This window comes from Sinocyclocheilus grahami, unplaced genomic scaffold (assembly GCF_001515645.1).
Source record: "Sinocyclocheilus grahami isolate Dianchi unplaced genomic scaffold, SAMN03320097.WGS_v1.1 scaffold1350.1, whole genome shotgun sequence".
Classification (NCBI taxonomy): domain Eukaryota; kingdom Metazoa; phylum Chordata; class Actinopteri; order Cypriniformes; family Cyprinidae; genus Sinocyclocheilus; species Sinocyclocheilus grahami.
In genome coordinates this window covers 130,453-157,737 of record NW_015506529.1, presented here as the reverse complement: position 1 = coordinate 157,737, position 27,285 = coordinate 130,453, and the positions used below count along the sequence as shown (strand labels likewise).

General features: G+C 36.2%; 2 protein-coding genes across 3 annotated transcripts in view; one reads left to right on the top strand and one right to left on the bottom strand.

Annotated features, from left to right (window-relative positions):
* The window catches only part of efr3a (EFR3 homolog A (S. cerevisiae)), a 38,135-nt gene extending 28,952 nt beyond the window's left edge, over positions 1–9,183 (bottom strand). Inside the window, exons 1-2 of the mRNA XM_016255590.1 lie at positions 9,154–9,183; positions 1,552–1,628 (exon numbers count right to left, since the gene is read on the bottom strand). Coding sequence (XP_016111076.1) covers positions 1,552–1,628; positions 9,154–9,178 — 102 coding nt within the window. The 5' untranslated portion in view covers positions 9,179–9,183. The remainder of the gene's footprint in view (positions 1–1,551; positions 1,629–9,153) is intronic.
* Positions 9,184–24,615: 15,432 nt separating this feature from the next.
* Positions 24,616–27,285, top strand: part of adcy8 (adenylate cyclase 8 (brain)) — a 58,319-nt gene continuing 55,649 nt past the window's right edge. For both annotated transcript variants that reach the window (XM_016255596.1, XM_016255594.1), the window contains exon 1: positions 24,616–25,183. The gene's annotated coding sequence lies outside the window, so the exon portion shown is untranslated. The remainder of the gene's footprint in view (positions 25,184–27,285) is intronic.

Below are 27,285 nucleotides of genomic sequence, written 5' to 3'. Positions count from 1 at the left end.
TTAACGGCTAGTATCCATTGCTTGCCAATGAACAAGATTCTATCAGTTACAAAATTTATGATAGTCTTATCAAATGGAAAGTGAAAATACATTTCAAACTATCAAATATTTGACTGAATTTTAATATTTCATAGTGTAATGTTATTAAATAGTTACTGAATAATTAGTATATCAAATTATGTGTGTGTGTGTGTGTAAATACAGATGATACAGTAAGATATTGATCAGGCCATCATTTTGGCCATTTTAAAATAATGGCTAATATCCATTGCTTAGCCAATGAAGAAGATTCTATCAATTACAAAACCTATGAATAATCCTGTCAAATAGAAAATTAAAACATTTTCAAAAATTTGAGTAAATTTTAAGATTTTACAGATTAAAAATAGAATAAAAATACTTGAAAAAATGTAATTACTAAATCTAAATCTAATTTTATGTATGTGTGTGTGTGTGTGTATATATATATATATATATATATATATATATATATATAGTACCGTTCAAAAGTTTGGGATCTTGTAATGTTTTTTAGAGAAGTCTCTTAAGCTCATCAAGGCTGCATTTATTTGATCAAAAATAGAGTAAAAAAATAAAAGAAATAATACAAATTTACTGACCCCAAACTTTTGAACTGTAGTGTATATTGTTAGAAAAAATTTTTATTTTAAATAAATGCTCTTCTTTTTATTCATCAAAGAATCCTGAAAAAAAAGTATCACAGGTTCCAAAAAAAAAACATATTAACCAGCACAAGAGTTTCCAGCACTGATAAAAAATCAGCATATTAGAAGGATTTCTGAAGGATCATGTGACACTGAAGACTGGAGTAATGATGCTGAAAATTGAAAAAGTTTTGCATCACAGGAATAAATTCAGTGACTTGTTTGCATTATTTCTGCATTATTTTATTTATTTGTAAGACTTTTTTATGACTAAATTTGGTAATGGGAGAGTAAAAATATTTTTTAAACGTACACCGTTCAAACTAGGCTGCTTATGTTGAAGTGTTTGGGATGTGGCTTTTAATGATGAGACCTTTTTTGTAATCAGGCTCTCAAAAAGTATATAACAATTTGGATATAGATTTATCGGCCAACATATCGGTTATCGGCTTTCAAAAATAAAGAATAATCGGTTATCGGTATCGGCCAAAATTTTCATATCGGTGCATCCCTAATTTTAATGTATATTAAAATAGAAAAACATTAGTTTATCATAATAATATTTCACAATATAAAGAATTTTTCCTGTATTTTTTATCAAATAAATGCAGCTTTGATGAGCATAAGAAATTCCTTTAAAAACATTAAAAATCGTTCTGATGCCAAACATTTGAACGTTAGTGTATATATACACACACATTAAAATTATTATTTATTTTTATATCAATTTTGTGCATGTCTCATGTATAATTATATTACAAAACCTAGATGTAATGCACTTAACATGGATGCCTAGCAGACAAGTTGGCAACCAGGAATATTCCATTCCATTCTTCTAATATTCCAGAAATTCCTTGTATTTCCATCTATTTCAGTGATATGTTACCTTGGGGTCCTCTGGGAAAATGTTGTCCACTAGACGCTTGTAGCGTGGCCGCAGAGGACCACAACATCCACACACTCCTGTGAAAAGAGAGAAGAAGTCTTACAAATACAAAAGAAAGATGGACAACCTTGACATTTTAAATCAACTTTGTATGTTTTCTGTTCAGTCTGCATGAACACAAATGATTGCAGCGAGTTTGAATTTGTGCATTTAATGAAATAAACAGAACTAAGGTACCATTCTTACATCTGTCTGCATGATTTTGCAACTGTTTTTCTATTTTAACAGGTTTTTTAAAAACATCTGCCATAGCATCACATTTTAAGACTGTTTGTTAAGATAAAGATAAAAGTTCAGCTTTTACAAATGTGCCTCGTGACACCTGCTTTCCGTTGCGTTTCACTGCGCTGTGTCTGGAGGTTTCTGAATGCAAGAATGGCCCTAATGAGATCGGACAGATATGAAACATAAGCAGTCTGACACGTGCATTCAGACTTCCCCCACTTAAGCCAATAAGAACTTCAGAATCTACATATGTATGATATTAAAATGAGCTGTCAGGATGAAATGTGTATGTGTGCACTGATGAAAGGCACAATGCAAACTACAGTCTGTGTGTGTGTGTGTGATGCCACACAGTTTGAAGGGCTGATTAATTATTAAAAAAAGTCAAAGAAGAAATCTGAGAGCAGCAGAGCAGCCAGTACACACACAAACACACGCACACTCCTTATATTCAACACACACACGCTCTTGACAGCCCTTCACCAGCTAGAGCTGAAATTGTTCATTCATCCAGTTCAACATGGATAATAAATCTGGATTGCATGTGCATGCATGTGTATATGCCAACAGAACGTGTGTGTGTGTGTGTGTGCAGGGACTGTAAAGTGAGATGTGGAAAAGGAGCCGCCATTATCAGCTCAAACACCTGATCCAACTTCAGAAAGACGGAAAAAGAGAGAGATGCTGCGAGGGAGAGAAATAAATAGAATAGCAAAAGAGAGCGGGTGAACGAGCCGAGCTCTATGGCAAAGTGACAAATGCATCAACAATCTTACTAACAAAGGGTGTGCAGCAGGCTTGTATTAATCATCATGATAGCACACAAACAAACACACATAGATACCAAGTCTGCTAAGGAAAGATCTCCTCTCCCAGGTGTGTCTGTATATGAAGGTCCCGTCAGCTTCCGAGCACGGCACCTGCCTGTACCTCCTCATCATGACCTCTGACCTTTGTTGACTCCTTTAGACCCCCGGAACCTCAAACCTGGTCAAAACAGCAACCTTTCTGCCTCCTGCTTCAACCCTGGTCTGAGACTCAGACGCACCTGAACTGAATACCTGTAGAGGACTCGCCCTCTACTGGGACTGGCAGGAGAGCCAACCAATTACAGATGAATGGAAGTTATGCCTACTGTGTTCTGTCAATGAGGTGACAGACAGAAATGAGACCCGGACTCAAAAAGAATAATCTTTTACATAAAAAAGGCAGTTTTTGATTCATTTAACTTTGTAAAATTATGCATTTAAAAGTTATTAAAAAAAATCAACAGTACATAATGAAAGGTGAGACTGGAGTTGATTGGTTTGTAAAAATTGGGGCATATTATTTGTTAAAAGGGTCATATGACGTTGCTAAAAAGAACATTATGTTGTGTATTTGGTGTAATGCAATGTGTTAATGTGGTTTAAGGTTAAAAAAACACATTATTTTCCACATAATGTCCATTATTGTTGCTCCGCTATGCCCCTCCTTTCTGAAACACATCGATTTTTACAAAGCTCATCGGTCTGAAAAGCGAGGTGTATGCTGATTGGCCAGCTATCCAGTGGGTTGTGATTGGCCGAATATCTCAAGCGTGTGACGGAAATGTTACGCCCCTTAACACACTGTGATGCTGTCTCCCGGCATGGCGAGACAAAACCAGTAAAAACCCATTACAAACTAGGCATTTGTTACATCCAGTGGGGACATAATTACTGATTATAATGACTTATACTGTGTTTTAACGCGTTGCGTTGCATTGCGTATCGCGCCGCTTAAACATAAAACCATGTCTGCATTTGTGATCGGAGAAACGACAAACAACAAGCGCTACTCGTGTTTGAATCATCAGTGGGAAATTCTTTAAATATAAAAAATGTACTTACAATCTGTGAGTCAGAAGCGCTAGACTGTCCTTGCAAAGTTGGAACTGCCCCACTTTATAGAACAGCCTTTGAGCACAGACCCATTGTATGCAAACTCTGCAGGTTCAGAAAACTTGTCTTCCATAAAATGCGTCACACAGCGTCACACACGGCGGGCTTGAGTGCGTTTAGGCCGGCGGCCTTGAGAACGGCGCGGCCGGCAGCCGTGCGGCAACCACATGTGATGACCCCGGGCTGGACTCCGCTTCGTCCACGGTGAAAGCCGATCCGGCGATCCACAGCACGAAGTTGATGTATTTCCTCATCGACCAGCACGAATCACCTCTAGGCATGACGAAGTGGATATCGTCCTCTTTTGAAAGGTCAAACAAAGTAGTTTCGCTTTCACAACTAATCACACAGCATCTCCACAACATACTACAGCAAGAATAAAAGTTACGCCTTATTTCTTTGCGTGAACATTTGGGCGGTGTTATGCAAATCTTCCCACACAGTGGCGTAGACATGTGGGGGCATGTTTAAACGAACCATTTTAGGAGGGCGTGCACAAGTCTTAACTTTTATAAAGAATATCTCTTTGGATTTGAGACTTTAGGTGAAAGCCGATCCGGCAATCGACAGCACGAAGTTGAAGTATTTCCTCAGCGACCAGCACGGATCAGCTCCAGGCATGACGAAGCGATATCGTCCTCTTTTGGAAGGCCAAACAAAGTAGTTTCGCTTTCACAGTGAAACACACAAACGCCATGGCGGCGGCGACAATATACAGTGAGAATCAAAGTTACGCCTTCTTTCTTTGCTTAAACATTTGGGTGGTGTTATGCAAATCTTCCCACACAGTGGCGTAGACATGTGGGGGCATGTTTAAACGAACCATTTTAGGAGGGCGTGCACAAGTCTTAACTTTTATAAAGAATATCTCTTTGGATTTGAGACTTTAGTCTTTGCAACTTTACAGATCTTCTTTATGCACCAAGAGCTTGTAACACTCCAAAGAGAAAGGAAAAATTGAAATCGCATCATATGACCCCTTTAAAATAATATTTTCTTGCTCATAGGACCTTGTTTACATAAGCAGCAGACAGTAGAAAGTATCATATTTTGATGAAAATTTATAACGCATGTTTTTTAGAATAATGTACACAATGCGCACAAAAAGATTCTCTCGACAATAAACTTTTTTTTTTCTGTCCTAGTCTTTTTTTCTGTCCTAGTCTTCTGTCCTATTCTTTATTTTTTTTTACAGAATGTAATATATATTTGGACATTAATGTAAAAAAACTAAATAATAATATTATATATTATTAGATAATTTATAATAATATTATATATTATATGCAATATATATATGGACATGTATGTATATATATATATATATATGTATATGTATATATATAGATATATACTGCATATACATAGACACACACACACACATATACGTATATATTAGTATGAATGTGAATGAGTGTCACGTATATATTGAGTGTATGGGTGTATATATTAGTAGTATACATATATTACGTATATAAGTAACAAAATTATGTTTTTAAATTTTCAATAATAGATGTAAATTGCATAAATAATAAATTCCCTATATAAATTACTATAATTTGTTATAATGTCCCTCTGTCAGCTTTAAAGGGTCATGAAACCCCAGACTACTTTTTCTGAGATTTTAGCAGAGGCGTTTGTGTTGCACATCATAGAAGACAATTTTAGCATTCGATAGTTCTAACTGTTGGAGAGAACTGGCTAATTTTAAGCTTTTTTGCGCTATTTTCATCTACCGGGCTTAAAATCTACATCGTGTTGACGTCACAATTTGTGACGTGGCAATGGACTATAGTACATCGATGACGCATTGGTGTCTATTAAATTATTCTTGAGACTGTGTTTTTATCCTATGAGAAGACCCTTTGCTTAATTATTCACAACAGCATGTGTTGATTTGCTATGAGAGACCAGCCGAACCCGGGCATCCCACACTTAAGCCCGGGTTACTGACCCGGCCAACCGCCCCCCTCCGGAGAACCAAGCCACGCGTCAGACTGCGAGACCGCGTACATTAACTGAGAGAAACGTTCATGGATCGAAGGAAGGAGAGTGTTTGTTTTTGCTTTGTAATAAGAGTTCGTCACAAATGCGATTCATTCACTTAGTGAGTGTAACCGTTTTTACAGCTCTGTGACGCAACCGGTCACAAAAGGCTTATGTAAACGCTGCAGAATAAGCCTAAAGTTGTCAGAGGTGCAACAGCACGTTCATATATATGTTTTCGATGCAGAGTGCAAATGGCGGTGCATTTATTTGTTTTTAACTCGATGGGAGCTAAATGAAACTCTGAAACCGAAGCTGTGTGTGTTGTCTGTCTCCCTCTTCCCCTCCACTCCGCAGCGCACCACGCCCACTTTTTTTAAAACTGTGGTGAGAACCAGTGCTGAAACGGGGTTTCATGACCCTTTAAATTCAGAAGCGCTTCTGGAAAATAACATGACTTCATTTGTTTATAACACTATCAAAATACTAAATATCAAAAGACATTTAGTTTCAACAAAATTTCCTGTGAGCTGGCTAGATAATGTTTTTCGGTGACAAATCAGCAGATTTGACAACAACCACGTACTAGCCTACACATCACAGAGAACCAAATATTTAAGTTTGAAAGGCATAAATGATGCATAATCAACAGAGCATTAGGGTCTAAACAGGACAAGTGACAATTCAGCCAACTGAATGACAATTCCAAATGCGGGTCCATTTTGATTTCACATTTTTAATTTCCAAAAAACACAAAACAAGTTAACAAGCGCAGGTTAAAACTGTCATTCACAAATGAAGAGACAATATAACTAAATACTACTAATGTCAAGGGCATTCTAAAAAAACTAAATCAAGTTGTTGTTTTCTTCTTCATCTACATTTCCATGAGGAAAGCTCTATTTCATAACAGAGAAGCCACAGCCACAGCCAGCAGGGGATGCTCACCCTGTGCGGGCCACCCCAGAGCAGGGTGCAAATCCTGCTTCCCACTGGTGCCTGTTGAATCCCCATTACTGCCAACATGAGAGCGTCTGGGGAAATGAAGAGATTGATTCAGTGCCTGCAGAGAAAATCCTCTTAACCTTATGAGGACCTGAAATAGCTTAAGAGTTTGAAGAGCGAGAGCAGAGCCCGAGAAAAAGCTGCCATAACAGAATTACCATCTATCTTAGAGACAGACCATGATGCATAATAACGAAGGCAGAACTTTAAGACCTTTGTGTCCACATGACAAACACAAAACAACCTGTGGGGAGTAAACTAATAATAAAAAAAAGAAAGTTAAAAAATACATTTATATTTGTTTTTATTCAACTTTCTAAGCATTGCAGTCAAATATTTGTTTTAATCTGCCACAAGATTTTAAATATAGTAAATATTCTAACTAGAATGTTTGAGTTTAACCTCATATATTGGGCTTTCTGTTCATATTTGAAGCTGTAGACCGAAGTCTATGATGTAAAAACCCATAATCCTTTGCCATTTGACAAGAGTACAGGTAGAGTCTATACAAATACACTCTCCCAAACACACCGATACACACGCTGTGCTAAATTTACCAGCATGGGTCGATGGAGTGGAGGGCAAATAACAAGATATGCATGAGCTAGTCAATACGAAACGAAAAAAGGAATGGAGGAGAGAGCGAAAGAAACTGAAAACCTCTTATCTCGTGCTACCATCCGACCAGTTTTACATTTGAGCGAAATTCAACCATTTACACCGTGTGCATCGTCTGCACATTTGCCGTGCACTTATGAGATCATTAGCCCAGTTACTATTTCCCATAATGCAATGCAAATGCCTCCAAACTGACATCAGGGAACACGGCAGGCAGTGATAATTTAGGCGACTACAAACAAAATCGTGCTTGCCTGCATACTGTGTATTGGTTAGGAAAACAGCATGAAGCATGTATGGCATTTACCATCCTTCCAAACCTTCTATGATCCACAGTAGAAAGAAAGTTCACATTTGAAAAGACACAAGGGTGAGTAAATAAATAATAGATTTTTGGGGGGGTGAACTATCCCATCATTAATACTAACATAAATACTGGCAAGGGGAAAAAACACTGCTGTTGTTTTGATAAGTTAATAATGTGATATACCAAAATTTAAGGACCTGAAAACAGCAAAAAGGTAATTTTTTTTAAATAAAATCGGTTTTAGCCTAAATAGTTTGGATTCTGTCTGAGTTCTTCCAGCTGGTTACCACCAGATAAGCAGCAAATACAGTGATAAATCTATTTCATTGACCGAAACAATGTTTAATTAGTGCTTCTTAGCATTTCGACTGCATCAGTGTCTTTTCATGCACACAATGTCGATACACTGCAACAGGTTCAAGTCAACTGTGTTTACACACTTCACCATGAGCAATAATCATGCTAAAATAGCAATATGTAAAATTGTGTTTAGGTGAAATATCTAGAGGCGTCTCGTTGCCAAATAAATTTACTAAAACTGGTTTAATTTATCACCGGAGAACAAGACACCCTGAGCAGAATAAACAGTTACCATAAAGTAGTGATTACTGAAACATTATCATCCGAAAGAACCAGATCACAAAAAAAAAAAAATCAAACTTCACCGTTTGCCTGAGGCTCTGGATTACAGGCAATAATGTTTTTTTGCACAGACTCACTGTTTCACTTCGTAAGGCCTCAACATATCGTCAGGAGCCTCTGGTATTCATTTTGTGTTGCCTGATATGCTTTTTTGACTCTCAAAGTGATGACAGCCATTGACTTGCATTTTATAAATCACGAAGGACCACTGATTCAGCTAAAAATCTTTTATATCTTTTTTTCTTTTATCTTTATTCACTTACTGGCTATTATTTTCTTATTTTTAAAGTAAGGTGTACATAACTGAAAAAGTACTACACACCATTGTTTCAATTCCAATAACTAAGTAATCAATTAGTGAGGTTAACTAATTCCAATTTTTTAAATATATTTTTAAAAAATATATCAGTATTTTAATTTGCATGCTGACAGTGTGTTGTAAGCTTCAAATTATATTTAAATTTAATTTAATTTAAATACATTTAAGTTAAATTCATCTACTTTGAATTATCACCAGTACAATTATACACATTCAGATGGACATTTTTGGCATGTTGTGAGTGAGCTTTAAATTGAATTTAAAATGAATTTAATTGAAATCATTTAAAATTTGCGACACTCATTCACATTCACACAGACATCTTTGGCACAAGTGGGAACTACCACTTCTATTAATCGGCCAAAATGGCTGTTATTGGCCGATGATCTCAAAATGGCCAAAACTTAGCCTTGTCGATAAACTGGTTCTAATGATAGCTTTGATAGCTGTACCTGAAATCAAGCAATCAAGGACACGCGGACAAAATACAAGCACAAACACACACGGATCAGACCTACCAGCATCAGCGTTCTCTGAGTCCATGTCTGTGTCTGCTCACTGGACCTGGGAGACAATCGCTCTCTTTCTGTCTCTCTATCTTTCTCTCTCTAGATGCTGTACAGTGCAGGAAGTCTAACCATATTCTATAACACACACACACACACACGCACGCATCTGCATGAGGACAGAGAGTGAGCAGTATTTAATTCTGATGATGCTGGTGTTTTGGCACATTGAAAATTTCACCGCAGTGTAAACACGAGCATCTGACCGAATAATGCCACCATGCACGCGCACACTCTTGACCAACACAAAACACTGCCGCCTTCCCTTGATGTTTTCCCTCACACTGAATCTTCACTAGCATGGCGTCCACTGCGCATATGAATGAGACATTGCTGAAAGGAAAGCGAGGAACACCAATACAAAACAGATAACAGATCAAACACACACACAGATCAAACTCTCTGGCTCACTCAAAATGGAAGATCAAACTTTGCTTTGCAAACGTGCACATTATCATCTCAAAGCCATGAGAGAGAAAGGAGAAAGATCCTTGAGAGAGAGATAAACAGAGAGCTCCTTCAGAGAGAGAGAAGTGGAAAGATTGAGAGAGAGAGAGAGAGAGAGAGAGAGAGAGAGAGAGAGGCTGGGCGGTCATTGTCCCCTGCACACAGACCTTTCAACAGCATTTACACTGTCAATCAATTATGATTTTTTTTCACTGATATTTGAACAGATTGAACCTAAATGAAAATATCATCTGACATTCAATTAAGTACATATTGCGAATATCTGACATAGTCATTTTTACTGCAATATGAGAAAGATGTAACATCTCATGCTGCTTAGATATCCTAGCTGAAAGAACAAAAAGGCACAAAATCACATTGAAACAGCAGTTCTCATTTTAAGCAAGGTGTGCAAACTACAAACTAGCAAGCAATGACTTCTGTATCCAAAGTCAGGATTTGCCAACTCTTTGCTGCCAGCAGAAGCTCTTAAGGGTATGCTAACTCAAGTCCTATGTAAAAGATTAAAACTCCATTTTTATTTTTATCAATAAGAAAGAAGATTTAATTTAATATTAAAATAATAATTATTGTTTTTACTCTTAAATAAAATTTACAAAATAATAATAATTGTCCTTTATTTTAGTGGAGAACTGAGTTTTTTTTTTTTTTTTTTTTTTCTCAATTAACGCTCTCCAGATTCCAAAAACGTGATTATTTGGACTTGAGCAAGATTTGTACATTTTGGCAATGACTTCTATATCCAAAGTTAAGTTCTGCCAACGCTTTGCTGCCAACAGAAACTAGTAAGGGTGTGCAAACTTTAATAATAATAATTGTCCTCATAATTAATACATACTTGTCCTCTAAAATAATTATTTAGTGTACAGATATGTAGTTGACAAGTTTTTTTTTAATTATTAATGGGCTCTAGATTTAAAAACGTGATTGTTTGTGATTGAACAAGATTCATAAAATGTAAATCCAGAGCATGAACAATGCATGTTATAAGAGAATCACACTATGAACTTGAACTGAACCAAACTCTAACCCCTTATCACTAGCCAACGTGGCAGACAGGCCTGGTCAGACGTAAATCACTTGCCGCTCAAGTAAGTTTCGTTAATGCATACTAAGACCTACACATAAGTTACATTATCAGGGCAATCAACGAAACCAAGAACCAGTTATTTATCTAATGTCATGGCACAACTTACATGTGTAATATTTTGCAATATTTTGTCAACCTCTTCAAGACATTTTAGAGTCAAGCACATGCAAAACAAATGTAATTGTAAAAATACTACTAAACAATGTTAGATAACTAGTTAATAACACAGTCAGTGATGTCTTAAAGGCACAATATGTAAGATTTTTTTATTAAAAGATCCAAAAACCACTAGAACAGTGTTATATATTTTGCTGACTTGTGTACTTACACTATCCCAAATGTTTAGAAGAATGTTTAAATCCAGAGAAATAAGCAATTTTATCTAGTGACACGGACCGTTTCTATAGTGTCATTGTGTCGCCTGCCAATGACGTCATACACCCTCGATTTCCGGTTTTGTTTTGTAGAAAACACCAAAGACGCTTTAATATGTTGTGTGTTTTATTAGACCGGTGACGAACGCACAAAGTAGTATTATAACAGAACTTTCAAATGTATCTAGTATGATAAAACAGCGCTGCTTTTTCCCCCCCACATACGCACAAACGGAAGGAGCGGAAGCGGTCGACTGTGGCATAATAAAAGCTCCGCTGCTTTCGAGCCGTGTGTCACGCTCCAGTCGGATTGCATCGGCTGTGGGGATGAAGACCACAACTCCCATGATTCCACACTCGTCATCAAACTACGCCTTTGTCTATTTGTTTATTTTGAATATGCGCCCTCTAGCGGCGAAAATTACATATTGTGCCTTTAAGTGAATGTAAATAGACATGAAAAAACAAGTCATATTTGTGTCAAGGAAATAGGCCTGTAGTGTGAATGCAGCCGCAAAACTTTTATAGAATCACTTTTTCTCTCCATTTTCCTCTCTCATCCCATGTCAAGGATAAAGGGCTCGTCTTACAGGGTCCTGACTGCCCAGAAATAGACTGTGTGTGTGTCAGAGCAGAGAGGTTGTCATTCTGCCTCTGAGGGGTGTGGGAGTTGTGGTTGTACTTCAATAGAGAGGTCACCCTACTCTCAGTGTGTGTGTGTGTGTTTGTTATACTTCTCTTCTGAGTGCAGAGCGTCAGCAGCAATAACCCTCAGGGGTGTCTGTTCTACTGCATCAAACTACACATTACGCAATCTTACGAAATAATGCAACACTAAACAATATTACAAATGGCAAACTAAATGCCACATAAAACTATATTACATGCAAAACTAAACAATGTCACAAACATCAAACATAGCAATGATGAAAACAACACCAAACACCAGGAAAAATAATAGGGCAAATTTAACAAATGGCAAAAATATGCTAAACTAAACCACCAAAACCATCGCAAAGTAAACAAAACCAAACCAGTCATGACAACGGATTAATAATAACATATCAAAAATGGTAAATCCAAAAACACCAAAATAACATGCAAAATGACACCAAAACAATCTTGCAAGCTAATTAACACCAAAACGTCCACACATTGCAAACTAAATGGCATATAGAACTATACAATAGGACTGCACGATTAATCGAATGCAATTCGGTTCTGAAATCAGCGGGAAATCATCATCACGTGCTTCTTCTTCTTCTTGTTTTATGGCAGGTGGCATCCAACGTTAAGGTGCATTACCATCATCACGTGCTTTCAGATGGAGCAGAATTTACTACACATAGCCGTAGTTCACTGACAAGTTACGCAAAAAAAAAAATAAAAAAAAATAAAAAAAAATTTGCAGAGACGATTTTATTGCGCGATTCTGAAATCGAAGAAATCGTTGGCGATAATGACAGCTGTTTGCATAGCTTCTCAGTGAACTACGGCTCTGTGAAGTAAATGCTGCTCCATCTGAAAGCATGTGAAAATACCACATATAATAACATAATTTTACTCCAAACTCACTTCATAACGTCAGTCGAGTGTTTGAAATAAATCCTTCTGTGAGATGATGTGGCTTCTTACACAGAATAAGGCACGCAACATATTTCATAGTATTTAAGCAGTGATAAAGGCATTGCATTATAAATATACTTTATTTTAATGAAAATTATAATAATAAGAACTCAGATAAACCATATATTGCCGTAGTTGTGTGTTTATTAGTCACGTTGAATCAATGAAAGCAGTTGAATCTTCTGTTTATTCAGCTGCAGCGATAGGCATTTTCTGGGTTTCTTCTGCGAGGCGTATTTGGAGTTTCAGCACGAGAGTGACCTCTGGCCTTTGGATGGAGATTTACTGTTGATCACAGAACCGTGATTCACTGAAAGATACGCAGGACAATCACAGCTTCTGTCGAATGGCAATCTCGATTCCATTTCGATTTATCGTGCAGCCCTACTATGCAATATGCTAAACTAAACACGCAAACTAAATCTCTCAAACACCAAACATAAGAGCAGCCAATAACAATTAACAACACCAAAACATTAGAATTAAACTGTATGGCAATACTGTGCATGTGCAATTGTAGAAATATCTCAAATAAACACACATTAGAATTTGCTTAAACTGTTTATAAAATGTTAGATCTATTTGCACAGCTAAAAGTGGGAAGGACTACGTTGTGGTACTTAAAACGTGAAATGTGAATGTGAAAATAAAATACAAAAGTTGTTGTCACAACTTGCTAAACACACACACACACACACACACACACACACACACACACACACACACACATACGGATTAAGCGAATCCTATCAGAACCCGTCACCGAGGTTAAACTGACGGCTATAAAAACACATGATTAAAAATGGCAGTACGGCGTCTTGTGTTGTTAAGAATTAATAAAGTAAAGAAAGAGAGTTGTGTGTGAATACCTGTAGATGCAGATTAAGCGCAACACATCCGCGTTTCCTGCTTCACATTCCGCGTGACGTCGGGACACGCCAACACGGAAGTCGCGCGGCGCTGACCGCTGAGAAGAGAGGAGCGTCGAGTTTGAAAAAACAAAAACACAGCACACGCTGCGGGTATTCACTGAGTGGAACAGGTGGGTAGAAGAAAGAAATTGGTTGCATTGTTATATTGTATTATAATAACAAGCCTCTGGAAGTTAGTGTGAATATTATTTGCTCTCCCATCCAGATTCTAAAATTAATAAGTAGGGCAATCTCAGTTGCTTTTGATTTAGGTTAATTAACTGCTCGTGTGTGTGTGTGTGTGTGTGTGTGTGTGTGTGGGGGGGGGGGCAAACCTTAAAAAAAATTTTGCATGGCATGTGGCCAGATTATTTTTACTCTCAATTTCTTCTTAAAGGAGTAGATCAACAAAAAAATGAAACTTGCATCATTTTACTCTGTAATGAATGTGCCTTTGTCTTTTTTCTATGGCACGCTACAAGTCTCTACAAGTAAAATAACTTGTACATTTTGGTATTGTATCATTTCAGTCAGAAAACTTGGAATATAGTCATAAGAACCACTTTTATGAGGCTTTTGTGACCTGTATCGAACCATAAAAGATTTGGTTCCTATTCATTGTAGCTGAATGAGTGTCACATGCCTACATTGTAGTCTTAATAATTTCTCCTATTCTGTTCCACAGCAGAGGTTTAGAATGACATGAAATGTGAGTAATCAATCATTTTAATTTTCGGGTGAACAATTTCTTTGAAATCTGCAACCAGTGGCCTGACCTTTTAAAACATCAGAGCACATGTACCAAGTTGCAACAAACTCTTTTAGGTTAGAAAACCCTTTTATATACTAATTTTAAAAGATATTACTGATGAAATGAAGGGGTTTGTTTCAGCTGGCTTTTGATGTCTTTGCTGTTACATAAACCTGCCACTTCATTATGACACATTATGGGCAAAATCCGATCATTTACAGTAGTCATAATGAATAATAATACAAAGCCCTGTAATGTCTGCCTGTGTCAGACCTCCTGTGTATAACTGGATTATATTAGGATAAGCTGAAACCATCCAGTCAAACAGCCTAAGCTATGAGGACCTGAGCATGTGTGTCTGTGATGGAGAGAGAGAGAGAAAATACACAGTATTAAGATAAGACCTTTGCTTTACAGGAATTATGTGTGATTAAGTTCCATTTTATCCAAACATCTGTTAAAACACTGAAAACACACACATGCATTTTCAATCACTCACTTTCTCATGCGTACTTACAATTCTCTGTAACTAGGTGTGTTTACATTGTATCATGACTTAAATATTTAACACAATGTGCTAAGGGAAACAACAATGCTGGTGCACAAACTGGCTTGATACAGTGCTAGCATCTACAGATGCAAACATTTGCATAATAATTACTGAAATGCTGGACAAATAATCCTATTTCACCAATAATCTCCATCAAATCAGTGTGATGTGATTTCTCCCTGTGGCCACACACACAATGTTTTCTGCCTCATTGAAATTGGTGGTTTAACGAAGCATGAACGTTTGGGCAGTTTGATTGATTGAGTAATGGTTTAGCTGTTTGTGTGTGTGTATATGTGTGCACAAATGGCAACTGGAATTGCCAGTCATTCAGTAAAGTGCTGTCGTTATTTGAATATTGCATGCACACGCAATGCAGTGATTGCACCTGAGATATGCACTTTTCTTTTGTATATGTGCATTTTAACCTTAAATCTACATGTTTAAAATTTAAGTTAATGGATGCAGAATATTATTTTTCAGCTACTTACAGATACAGACAAACCCACACATACTCTTACTTATTATTCTCTTAATCAGTCTGAAAACATTAATTTAATACTTGAGTTTGTGTGCAACACAAATGTACATTTTCCTTGATTTGGTATCTTGCATATTATTTCTTGCATATATGTAGAAAATAAAAGTAGATACAGTATTATGAATAATGTTATTTTAATTTCCAGATTATAACAAACTAATTTTGTTCTGTTCTGTTCTAGATCTAGAAAACTTGGAATATATTGCACAATTCATACTTTTATAATACTTTTTTTATTTGTCATTTTTTTTATTTTGACAGCCCGTTACACTTGTATGAGAGCAATGCAGCATCAAAAAATTAATTTTGTTGTCTAGGGAAGAAGTAAAGTATGGAACAACTTGAGGACAAATAAACATTTTATTTTTTGAAGTTTTCTTGTATTGTGTTTTACAAAAATTCTTCAATATTTCACATTTAATTTACTGTTACTTGCCATTTTTTGTTATTAATTGTGAATTTTACTAGCAATTTGAGAGTGAATTTCTAATGACACAATTTATGGTAAATGCTGTTGTTTTCCATCCTCATTGTGTTTTTTCTATATAATGCTTTGAAAACACACAGAATTAATTTTTTAATTCATACCTGTGCTAGAGTAGGGCTCACCCATTTTTTAAAAACTTACACAACATGTCCACCTTTAAGGATTTTCCGTTTTCCATCTACAAGCTTCACACCGAGCTTCAGATCAATGTTGACCCATAGAACAACTGTTTGTGTGAGAGAGAAATAGACAGTTTGATTTTTTTTTCCTGTCTCCGGAGGGGGTTTGACATTTTTTACCAACTAGCATTTAGGCGCAATGTCTATTCAGTGTCTTCGGTCAGAATCGATGCATGGATAGATTGCGTAATAAACACACTCATGATATTTGCAATTGAGAGAGACTTCTGAATATTCTCTAAAACCCCTGACAAGAAAAAAAAAAAAAAAACTAGACTCCTACATGATGATTCAAAATGACAATGATTTTATAAAAAAAAAAAAAAAGAAAGCTGGATGGCTGGGCATCTTATTTTTATAAAATGTCTGAGAAGCGCCCACAAACATTATTATGACTCTGAGAGAACAGATCACTCTGTCAGAGCAGATTTCAAAGAATGAAGATCATGAAAGACATTGAAATGTTGCCTTTTAAAACATTTTGAATTGAATGGCTATTTATGTAACATTTAAGGTCAAATCTTGCTAATGGTAAACTGCATTACCATTGCTTTCATATTGTGAAAAAAAGTGGCAGCTACTAGGACAGGTAGCAAAAAAATCAAGTCAAGTGCTAAATTTAGACCCCCAGTACTAGGAATAATACCAAGATCATGATGCAAGACAGACAGAACCTGTCAGGAAACACTAGTCATTAAGGATGAGTCAGTAGGTCTTGTGACTGTAGTGCAGATTCGTGGGAGAGGATGAGCACATTCAATGTGAAGCTCTAGGGTGATGAGTAGGTAACCAGTCGATGTGTCAGAGTTGAATGCAGAGATCTTTTCTGAGAGGAGGGGAGATAGAAAGGAGAAATGTATAACTGAGTGTCAGGGGAGAGATCAAAACAAAACAACGGTCACTTATTAGAAGTACAAAACGAGGATTTGTAAAGAAGAATGTCGGAGAATTTCAATATAAGCCAAGAGGAGACTGGTTTTCCTTTGCTAAAGTAAGGAAACTTTGCTTCCTTTGCTCCTGTTAACAAACGTTGGTTTTCACGAGAGCGCATGCGCAATGCTGGCCTCATACGTCATCCTCCCGGAGCTGCTTCCGTGTACAACTGTTGGCTAGATTAAAGTGATTATTTCGTTACGGCCTACAGGAGGCCTTTGTTCACCCCGGAGCCGTGTGAGACACTTTTTTTATGGATGGTCGCTTTTTGTTTAACTTCTTTTGGGCTGATGCACTGCAACACCCACTGAGTGCCATGAAACAGCTTGAAAGATCAAAGACAATTTTTAATATAATTCTGACTGGATTCATCTGAAAGAAGAAAGTCATATACACCTAGGATGACTTGAGGGTGAGTCATTTATGGGCTAATTTTCATTTTTGGGTGAACTAACCCTTTAAGAGGATATTTCCCCCAGTAAAGTTGGGGCAAGTTGTTCCAAATCTGTATGAATTTCTGTCTTCTTTTGAACACAAAAGAATATATTTTAAAGAATGTTGTTAACTAAACAGTTGCTGGTAGCCATTTACTTCCTAGTGTTTTATTCCATAAGAAAGGAACTCATACAGATTTGGAACAACTTGAGGGTGAGTAAATGATGACAAGTTTCATTTTTGGGTGAACCTGATTATGCAATTAGTGTGACGACAACAAACCACTTGATCCACACATCTTTTTTTCCCCATATTTTCTTTTTAATACAATCCATGGTCAAAATTAATGCTAGCTGTTTTTGTTTACTAGTCACCATTTCATTTCCAAATGTAAATCCAGCTCACCGACACAAACATATCACAAACATGTTCATACAGTCTGACAAGCAGCAATCGGACTAATATAAATCGTACAGTGTGTACACGGCTTTAGAAGATTTAAACAACACTGACAACATTAGTTTTAAATATTGAAATTGTCTGGGAAAGCGACGAGGTGTTATATGCAATATGTTAACAACACATGACTGAAACTCCTTTATAAACATTTTATAAGATAATATATCATTGATATAACATTCATTTCTTATGTGAAATAAATATGGAGTGTTTCGTAGGTTCAAACCTTGAATACAAAATCCCACTGAATTGTAAGCTTCTGTAAAGAACTCTTCTGTTTTGGATGATTAAAAACCGTATGCAATTAACTTGATGTGATAAAAAGGAATTAGCATCTGCCTGTGTTCTACAGTGTGAAAAGTGAGGGATTCAACATTCAGTCTGTGCAAAATGTCTCAAGGCTCTGAGATGTGGTTTTCCTGAAGCATTATTAATGTACTTGTGGAACTGTCAATCATATTTCATGCCAAAGGAGTAGATTTTGAATATTATTAGAAGACAAGAACTGGACTGAGATTCCTTATGAGACCTTTTAACCTCTTTGGTCTACACAGAACATGTCCTCATGTTCACAGAATGGCACAGAAACTGCCTTTACATGTATATATGCACCTAAATGATGCTAAAAGGACTTATGAGCAACTAATCATTTCTATACATAACTCCATATCATGTATGTAACCCACACATTTGACTATCATGTGCTGATCACTCATTGTGTAGCCTATGTCTTTTGAAAAACAATTGAATAGTTTATAGGTTTATATTCATGTTGGGTATGTATGAGTTTTTAAATTGAATTCTTTGTAAAATGTATTATATTCTTATAGAAATCATGTCCAAATTATAGCCTACTCTGCAAGAGCAGGAAAATTCGGACCATGTGATTGATCAGATAAAATGTTGATTTATGTAGTGAGTGAGTGATTAAAAGTCCCATATTGTCAAAACTGAAATTTCCTGGCTTTTTTCATGATAACTTAGGTCTAGGTGCTATGCAACTACCATATACGTTTCAAAACAGTCAATCCACAGTCAAATGCGCACAGCCTGCATAAAGTAGCTGTGATTTTTCACGAACCGTTGTGAATTCCGTAAAAAGGTGGCGTCAGAACTACTCAGTCACCGCCTTCAGTCATCACCCCGAGCACCGCCCACCGTCCCTCTCTCCTTTTGCCAAACCCCCAGACAACGTGGCCTCCATGCCATTGCTGAGCAACAACAACACGGAAACATGTCGAGAAAAACGCTGTTCAGTCTGTATGTCAGGAAACTACATCATTGCACAGTAGGGCTGTGACAACCGCGTCAACCGTTGTCTATTGCCTCCGGCGGTAGTGCACGTGACGTCACACACTCTATAACAAGCATAATACAACGTTTTGTATACAAGTGTAATAATAGTAACAGTTGCAAATTGTTTTATTTAGACTAAGTCAATGCTAATTCACAAATTACCTCAAACGCCATACACGGTGTTTGATCCTTTAGACTGGCAGGTTTGAGCGCAGGAAAATACAGTACAGAAACCAAATACTACATCGCCAATCTAGAATCATTTCCATTCATGTCACCCATCCGCATTTGTACAAGTGTCTTCAAGTTCACGTGATCGCAAACGCTTGGGTGGTCAGGTTTGTATTTACTACATTCGGTGTTCGAAAAAAAAAAAAACATGAATTACCATTCTGAAACATCCTGTTGTAAGAGCGTTTGAGGAGGTAGTTGGTTGTCTCTGGTCGTCGCCGATTCGGGGTCTGAGTTTGGCTCAAACATAAGGCCGGACAACATTTCCCTCAGCAGTGACCATCATTACCGGTGTTTCTATTGACCTTACTTGAGTATCACCAATTCACAGCAGTTACTGTGGTTGGCCTGGCTGTGCGTCACTCAGAAAACAACAGGCCAATCAGAAGAGAGGCTCATGAATATTAATTAGACAGGCCAAAATCGACCTGTTCTTTGCAGAGCTCCTGAGAGAGGAGCTGTAAAAATATATTGAGATGGTTTTTGGTACTTATACCGCAAATATATATTCTTAAGGACATCAAGACTTAAAATAAAAGGTGTAAAATATGTGACCTTTAAGTGAAGTGGCGTGTGGCCAAGTATGGTGACCCATACTTGGAATTTGTGCTCTGCATTTAACCCATCTAAGTGTACACACACCCGGAGCAACTGCTCCGGCGCCTGGGGAGCAGTTGGGGGTTTGGTGCCTTGCTCAAGGGTCTCACCTTAGTCATGGTATTGAAGGTGGAGAGAGCGCTGGTTTTTCACTCCCCCACCGACAATTCCTGCCGGACCTGAGATTCGAACCCGCGACCTTCGGGTTACAAGTCCGACTCTATATCCTATTAGACTGCCCCTATTCTCTCCTTGGGAGGAGAAACATGGCAACACCCCGAGCTAAGACAATGTCTAATTGGTCAAGACACCATTTGGGATGTGTCCAACAGCCGAGATTAAAAACTCAGGACACCATCAAATTATGCTTTTTGTTCTTAGCCATGCTTTTGCCACCACTGCTTTTTGCAGCTGCTTTTTTGTGTTCTTTGAGCGCGCTCTGGCTTACATGGCAGCTGCTCCCTATATCATGAGGAGAAAATCCATCTAGTCTCGTCACCTTATTCTCTTTGCTTCTTTACTTCAGTTCTTTTTCGTTGAGAGTTTCATGTTCTGAGTTGAGTTTTGCCACAATGCCATCTCTCCGAGTCCGACCTCGAGTCTATGTGCGCAGTCATTGGCTTCTCAAGACATCGCTTCGAACTACTACTGGACTTCCAGCCAATCAACAAACTTGGGAAACCCTTTTCTGCAATGAGGACAACAAGGGCATCCTCTAAATAAGCAACGCACGTCCAGATCCTATAGATGAACTGGTGTATTTAATATACATTTTTATCTCATTGAGGAACTCAATGAGAGGGTTAATTAAATGATTGATGGTTTTTCAGGTCTAAGCAATTGCCCATATTGCTACAAACTTAAGATTTCACATTTTCACTCTCTTCTCATTCCTCACTTTCTCTCTTCCTGCAACTTGTGTGAATGTGTGAGTTCATATGTTTATGTGTTAGATTAGTTTATATCGTCTTAGATTTATCCACTAAAGTCCTATTTATATTGAGAAGAGAAGTATCTTGTGTTTTGTGCTTACAAGTTAATGTCTTAAACAGCCGTAAAACAGTGATTCTGTCTAAATTCCCTAAAAAATAATTCCCTTTGAGCTAAATTGACCTGTTTCTCTTACATGATGCGTTACACCTTTTTGTTTAAAGCTACAGTGTGTCATTTCACAAAATAAAAAAGTCAAATTGGTCTTTTCCAAACAAGGTTTCCCAAACTCTCCCTCTCTGTGATTTATGGATGTGTGTATTTATTTATTTATTTAATCTATCTGAATAGTTGACCTGCTTGGAACAGAAATGGGGACCCTGATGTGATTTTTATTATTATTATTATTTTATTTATTTCTCTATGCAGTAGTTAATCTGTTTGGAACAGAAATAGTGACCCTGGACATGGACGCTGAAGATCAAGTTTCCCCTCCAGAGCATTTCCTAATATCCCAGTGGTAACGCTTCTTTTTCAGATCTATTGATATTTCCTATTATAACATAACTTTTATTATATTAGTGTCAAATTACCTGTAACCGTAGGCATTACCTACAACAGTACTCTAAAGCAATGTATAAATATCTATTTGGCTTTTGATAAACATTTTTCTCACCCTCACAGATAGCAACAATCAAAAGACAAAGTCATTGGAGAAGCAGAGCTGCATACAAATCATGTGAGTTTACATAATTTTAAACAGATTTTTTTATACAAAGTAAACATACATTGAAGTATAAAACATGGAATTGAATTCTGTATTGTGTGTGTGTAAAATATATAAATACTCTACTGTTCAAAATTTTGGGGTTGGTGCAATTTTTAATTTTTCTTTTTTGGCAAGATTGAATTAAATTGATCAAAGGTAGCAGTTAAACCAATTATATTGTCACCAAAAAATCTGTTTCAAATAATAAATGCTGTTCTTTTCAACTTTCTATTCATCAAAAAGTCTTATAAAATTCTCTTTTTTTTAAGAAAAATATTAAGCAGCATGACTGTTTTCAACATTGATGAATAATAAGAAATGTTTCTTGATCAGCAAATCAGCGAATTAGAATGATTTCTGAAGGATCGTGCAGCACTAAAGACTGGAGTAGCAATATAATACTTAAATAATATTAAGTTATTTTAAATTGTAATCATATTTGACAATGTTACTGTTTTTACTGAATTATTTATCAAATAAATTCAGCTTTGGCGAGCCTACGAGACTTCTTTTAAATGAAATTAAACTAGTGCTGTCAAACGATTAATCGCATCCAAAATAAAAGTTTTTGTTTACATAATATATGGGTGTGTACTGTGTATATTTATTATGTATATATAAATGCACACACATGCATGTATATATTTAAGAAAAATATGTTGTTTATATATTAAATATATTTATATATATTATAAATTATATGAATATAAATATATACATGTAAATACATGTAATTTTTTCTAAATATATACTGTATGTGTGTATATTTATATATATATATATACATAATAAATATAAACAGTACACACATATATATTATGTAAACGATAACTTTTATTTTGGATGCGATTAATCGTTTGACAGCACTAATTTAAACAATCTTACCCACCACAAACAATTGAAAAATAGTGTAAATATACATTTAAATATCTTTTTATATTCTTGTTCATTTTCACTTCTATCTTTCGTGTAATTCTGTTTAGGATTATGTTCTGTTTCTCTACTGCAGGGTTATGAACAGAACAGATTTGGTATGGAAGGTTTTCATTATTTATAGTTGTGTTAAGTGTACTCTCTCATGCTGTGAAACACTGGCACTGTCTCTTTCTCTCTCACACATAGAATGTTGGCTGCCTCTGAAAGGGAAACTCAAAATAAAAGTGAAAAAGGCTAAATGAAAGAGCGATGTGCATGGAAGTGAAGCTATAAAAAGAGAAACTATTAATTATGAAACAGGTGAGAGAGACACAGATATGTGTATTTAATTATAGGCAGTCTGTGATTTTTATTTTTTTGTTTGTTTGTTTGCTGTGATATTCTGCTTGCTTTTTCCTACTTCTTCACGTCTCTCATAGTAACGGCAGCAGGTGTGAACAGCGCTGGACTCTGGGGCTGAATTTTATGGATCACTCCCACAGTTCTGGAACCTAAAACATCAACAGCAGAATGGGCTGACAGGTGGCTGAATCCAACACACATACACACACGACACACAAGCAAACACATGCAAGCCTGCACAAGACAGCATGTAAGCAGAAATGTGGGTGGAATTATGGGAACTTAAGTTTTAACTACTTGGTTTCTTTCTCTGTGGTTTCTCATTTATTTTGTGACCTTTAACCTGGTTGGAAATCAAAGGAACAAATGATTCACATTCAAAAGTTGTTTTACTTTCAAGATTGTGTGACTTGTTAATGAAATTCTGACAAATGTTTTAACATTTTTTTTTATTTTGTCAAAAATTAAGGCGAGACATTATGGCACATATTGATGATATATAAATGATTGCATTTAAAACATATTGCTGACACAAATATGACAAGAAAAATACAATGACAAAGTAATTGCCAAGGCACTAAATATTTTTTGAAGACGGTACAAAAATTGGGGGTTGGTAATACATTTATGCTCACAAATGGCAACGTTTATTTGACATTGTGGAATACTGTTACAATTTAAAAGAACTGTTTTTTAATTTTTTTATATATATATTTTGAAAAGTAATTTATTCTTGTGATGCAAAGCTAAATTTTCAGCATTCAATACATCAGTCTTCAGTGTCACATGATCCTTCCGAAATCATTCTAATATGTTGATTTAGTGCTCAAGAAACATTTATTATTAGTATCATTGTTGTTGAAAACAGTTGTGCTGCTTATCTTTTTTCCAAAAGAATAGCATTTATTTATACTTTATAAATGCTTTATAAAATGTTTATAAATGTCTTTACTTGCACTTTTGATCAATTTAGTGCATCCTTGCAGAATTAAAATATTAAATCTTAACCCCAAACTTTTGCTCAGTAGTGTATGTTTTATATAATTAAATTTGCCCTATTTAAATAATAATTGCCTCAAAAGAGTTTTTCTGTCAATATGGGGTGCTGTGTGTACATTAATGAGGAAAAAAAATAACTTAAATGATTTTAGCAAATGGCTGCAATATAACAAAGAGTGAAAAATTTAAGGGGGTCTGAATACTTTCCGTACCCACTGTATATATAAAGAAAAATAACAAGTGTGTGAGTGATATCCAATGTTGTGGGAATAAAACAGCTTTTAAATATCCAGTTATGATTACAAATTTAACTGTTGTTTTGTGTGCCAATGTTTGACAAATAAAAATTGTTGTTAAAAAACAGCTTTTAAATCATACTTTTTTGATGAATGTAAAAACGCAGAAAAGCAAATGTAAAGTGTATACAGTATAAAAATAACTTAATTTTATATCATTTTGTGTGTGTGTGTGTGTGTGTGAGAGAGAGAGATATTTGGATGGCTGCTCTCTACTGCCTCCTGCTGTCCTGTGTTTTTTGGGGTAGAGACAGGAAGGTCTCTTTACCTGCAAGCAAATTCATAAAGGTTTGTGAAAAGGTAAGCTGCTTTGTTAGGTTTTGTGTTGATGTGTGTAACCAGAGAGACACAATGACATTAAGGAGAGTGAATTAAACTATGACCAAGCATTTAATTTTAAACACCCTGACCATGATAAACACAAATTAAGCACCTAACACAGGCAGCCCCTGGTCTTTCCAGGCAGAGATTCTGTAATTACGCAAATGTGTCTGCTGATTATAGAATGTCCTTCATGCCTATCTGAGCCCAAACATTCAGTGCCACAGTATGTGTGTGTGTGTGTGATAATGCTTTTTCTGCAGAAGCGCTAATGTATTTTCTGTGTCTTTTTTTCAATGGCTATTTTAGTGGAGGTTTCCTCTTCGCTGTGTTTCAGTTGTGAGTGTGTGAGCTGTGTCTGGATGTGTGTGTTGCAGCCTCTCTTTTTCCTGATCTTCTCAGTCACTTGTTCACCAGACGGCCTGATGGAGGAGGAGAGAGTGGCAGACAAAGAGAGAGAGGTGTGTGTCATGTCAGTGATGTCTTTCTTAGCATTGAGCCATGATCTCTGCCAATAATTGCTGTAATCAAGACACTTTAACACGCACAGGGGTGTGAGGTGAATTTGAGAAGAATGAGTGGATCGTTCCACTCCCTAGTTCCCTACAACGTGAATTAATGAACATGAATTCTTGCATTAGCAAGGGCCTTTGAAACATAGGGACACATAGATGACTCAATTACAATTAAAAGGTCACACATTAAAATTATGCTGGTATTAATCAGCTGTTATATATCAAAAGTGATTTATAAAACTGCATTTACAGTAGAATTTGTGCTTAATTCACTTGCAGTCAGACATGCTGTATGTAAATGCAAGCACATGTTTAAAGTTTCGTCCTCAGTACCCAGAATCAAGTTGGTTGATTCTGACCTAGACTTTTGAGATAGTAGAGCTTCTACTGTAAACATAAAAGATTAACCTCTGCATAAACTTAAAAGCTGCAGGGTTTAATAATTTCACATGCTCAAAGCCTAGTTTGACCGCAGCTTAAAGGGATAGTTCACCAAAAAAATTTTTTTTTAATTTGGTCATCATTTACTCCCCTCTAAACCTGTATGACTTTCATTTTTTTCTATGAGAAATTAGTTTTTATTTATCTATGATTTGGACTTGCGTGTTCTGCAAAAGATAGAAAACCATACAAGTTTGGAACAACATGAGAGTGAATAAATGATGACAGAGTTTTAATTTTTGGGTGAACACTAGGTGTTGTTTACCACAGAACCTTATGGAATATATGATAACCAGATGTATTGGAAAAATGATTTATAAAATAAACTAGATTTGTTTTTATTCTAAAAATGCTGAACATTTTTAACTGTTATTTCCTCATTTAGATGGATAAGATGATAAAATTGATACTGAGATATACAGAAAAACACTAATATTGTTTAATATGATTACAATTGTTAGTGTTTTCTGTTTTTGTGTGTTTTTTTTAAAGAAGTCTCACTGAGGCTGCATTTTATTTGATCAGAAATATAGTAATGGTATTTCAATTTAAAATAACGTTTTTCTCTTTGAATATGTTTTAAAATTTTATTTATTCCTGTGATGCAAAGCTAAATTTTCAGCATCATTACTTCAGTCTTCAGTGTCACATGATCCTTCAAAAATCAGTCTAATATTCTGATTTTGAGATAAAAGCCATGATGTTGACCTGTTCTCATCTGATTCACATTTAACTAAACGGAGAGAATGAGAGAAAGAGATCTGACTCTTGCGCCTCAATGGGATCGCCTCAAATGTCACACTTTAATTGGAAACCAAACACAAATGAACCACCAAAATGTACAAATAGGCACTCACACACAGGCTTTGGTCTATAACAGCACAGTAGCAGCATTCACAGACTTAACCATGAAAAACGTGACTCAGTTTTATTTAATTCTTCCCCAAACGTGTGATGCTTTTCTTGCATAAACACTCAAATGATGTTGTCTACATTCAAGTCTTCACCAGTTCCTTACATCACTCATCCTGACAGTAACCTCCTCCTCAGGCTCCACCTCAGATTGCACAACATGCAAACCACATTCAAACGCATATAGACGCTGTCATATACAGCAAGACATCCTCAGACACGTGTATGCCGCACCTCATGTTTTGTTCATGACTCATGTATTGTATTTGCAATAGTGTGTCCTTAACAATAAATCTTTTCAACAGTCCTTATATCTGAAAAACATAGACCTACGACTTCAGCTCTGCATGTGAATATATGTGGTATCTCCATTGCGACATATACAGTGCAAAAGTTTGGGGCAGTTTTTTTTTTTTTGAAAAAATTATTACTTTTATTCAGCAAGGGTACATTATTACAAAATATTTCAGTTTTAAAAAGTACTATAGTGTCCACAAAAATATTAAGTAACAAAACCATCTGTTTTCTATGAAGAAATGTTTTTATGAGAATTAAATCTGCATATTAAAAAGATTTCGGCACCGATGTTGGCACCGATAGCCTAGTGGGCAAGTGCGCCGACGTATGATGTCATTGCGTTACGGACGTCCCGAGTTTGAATCCCAGCTTGAGGACCTTTCCCAATCCCGCCCCCC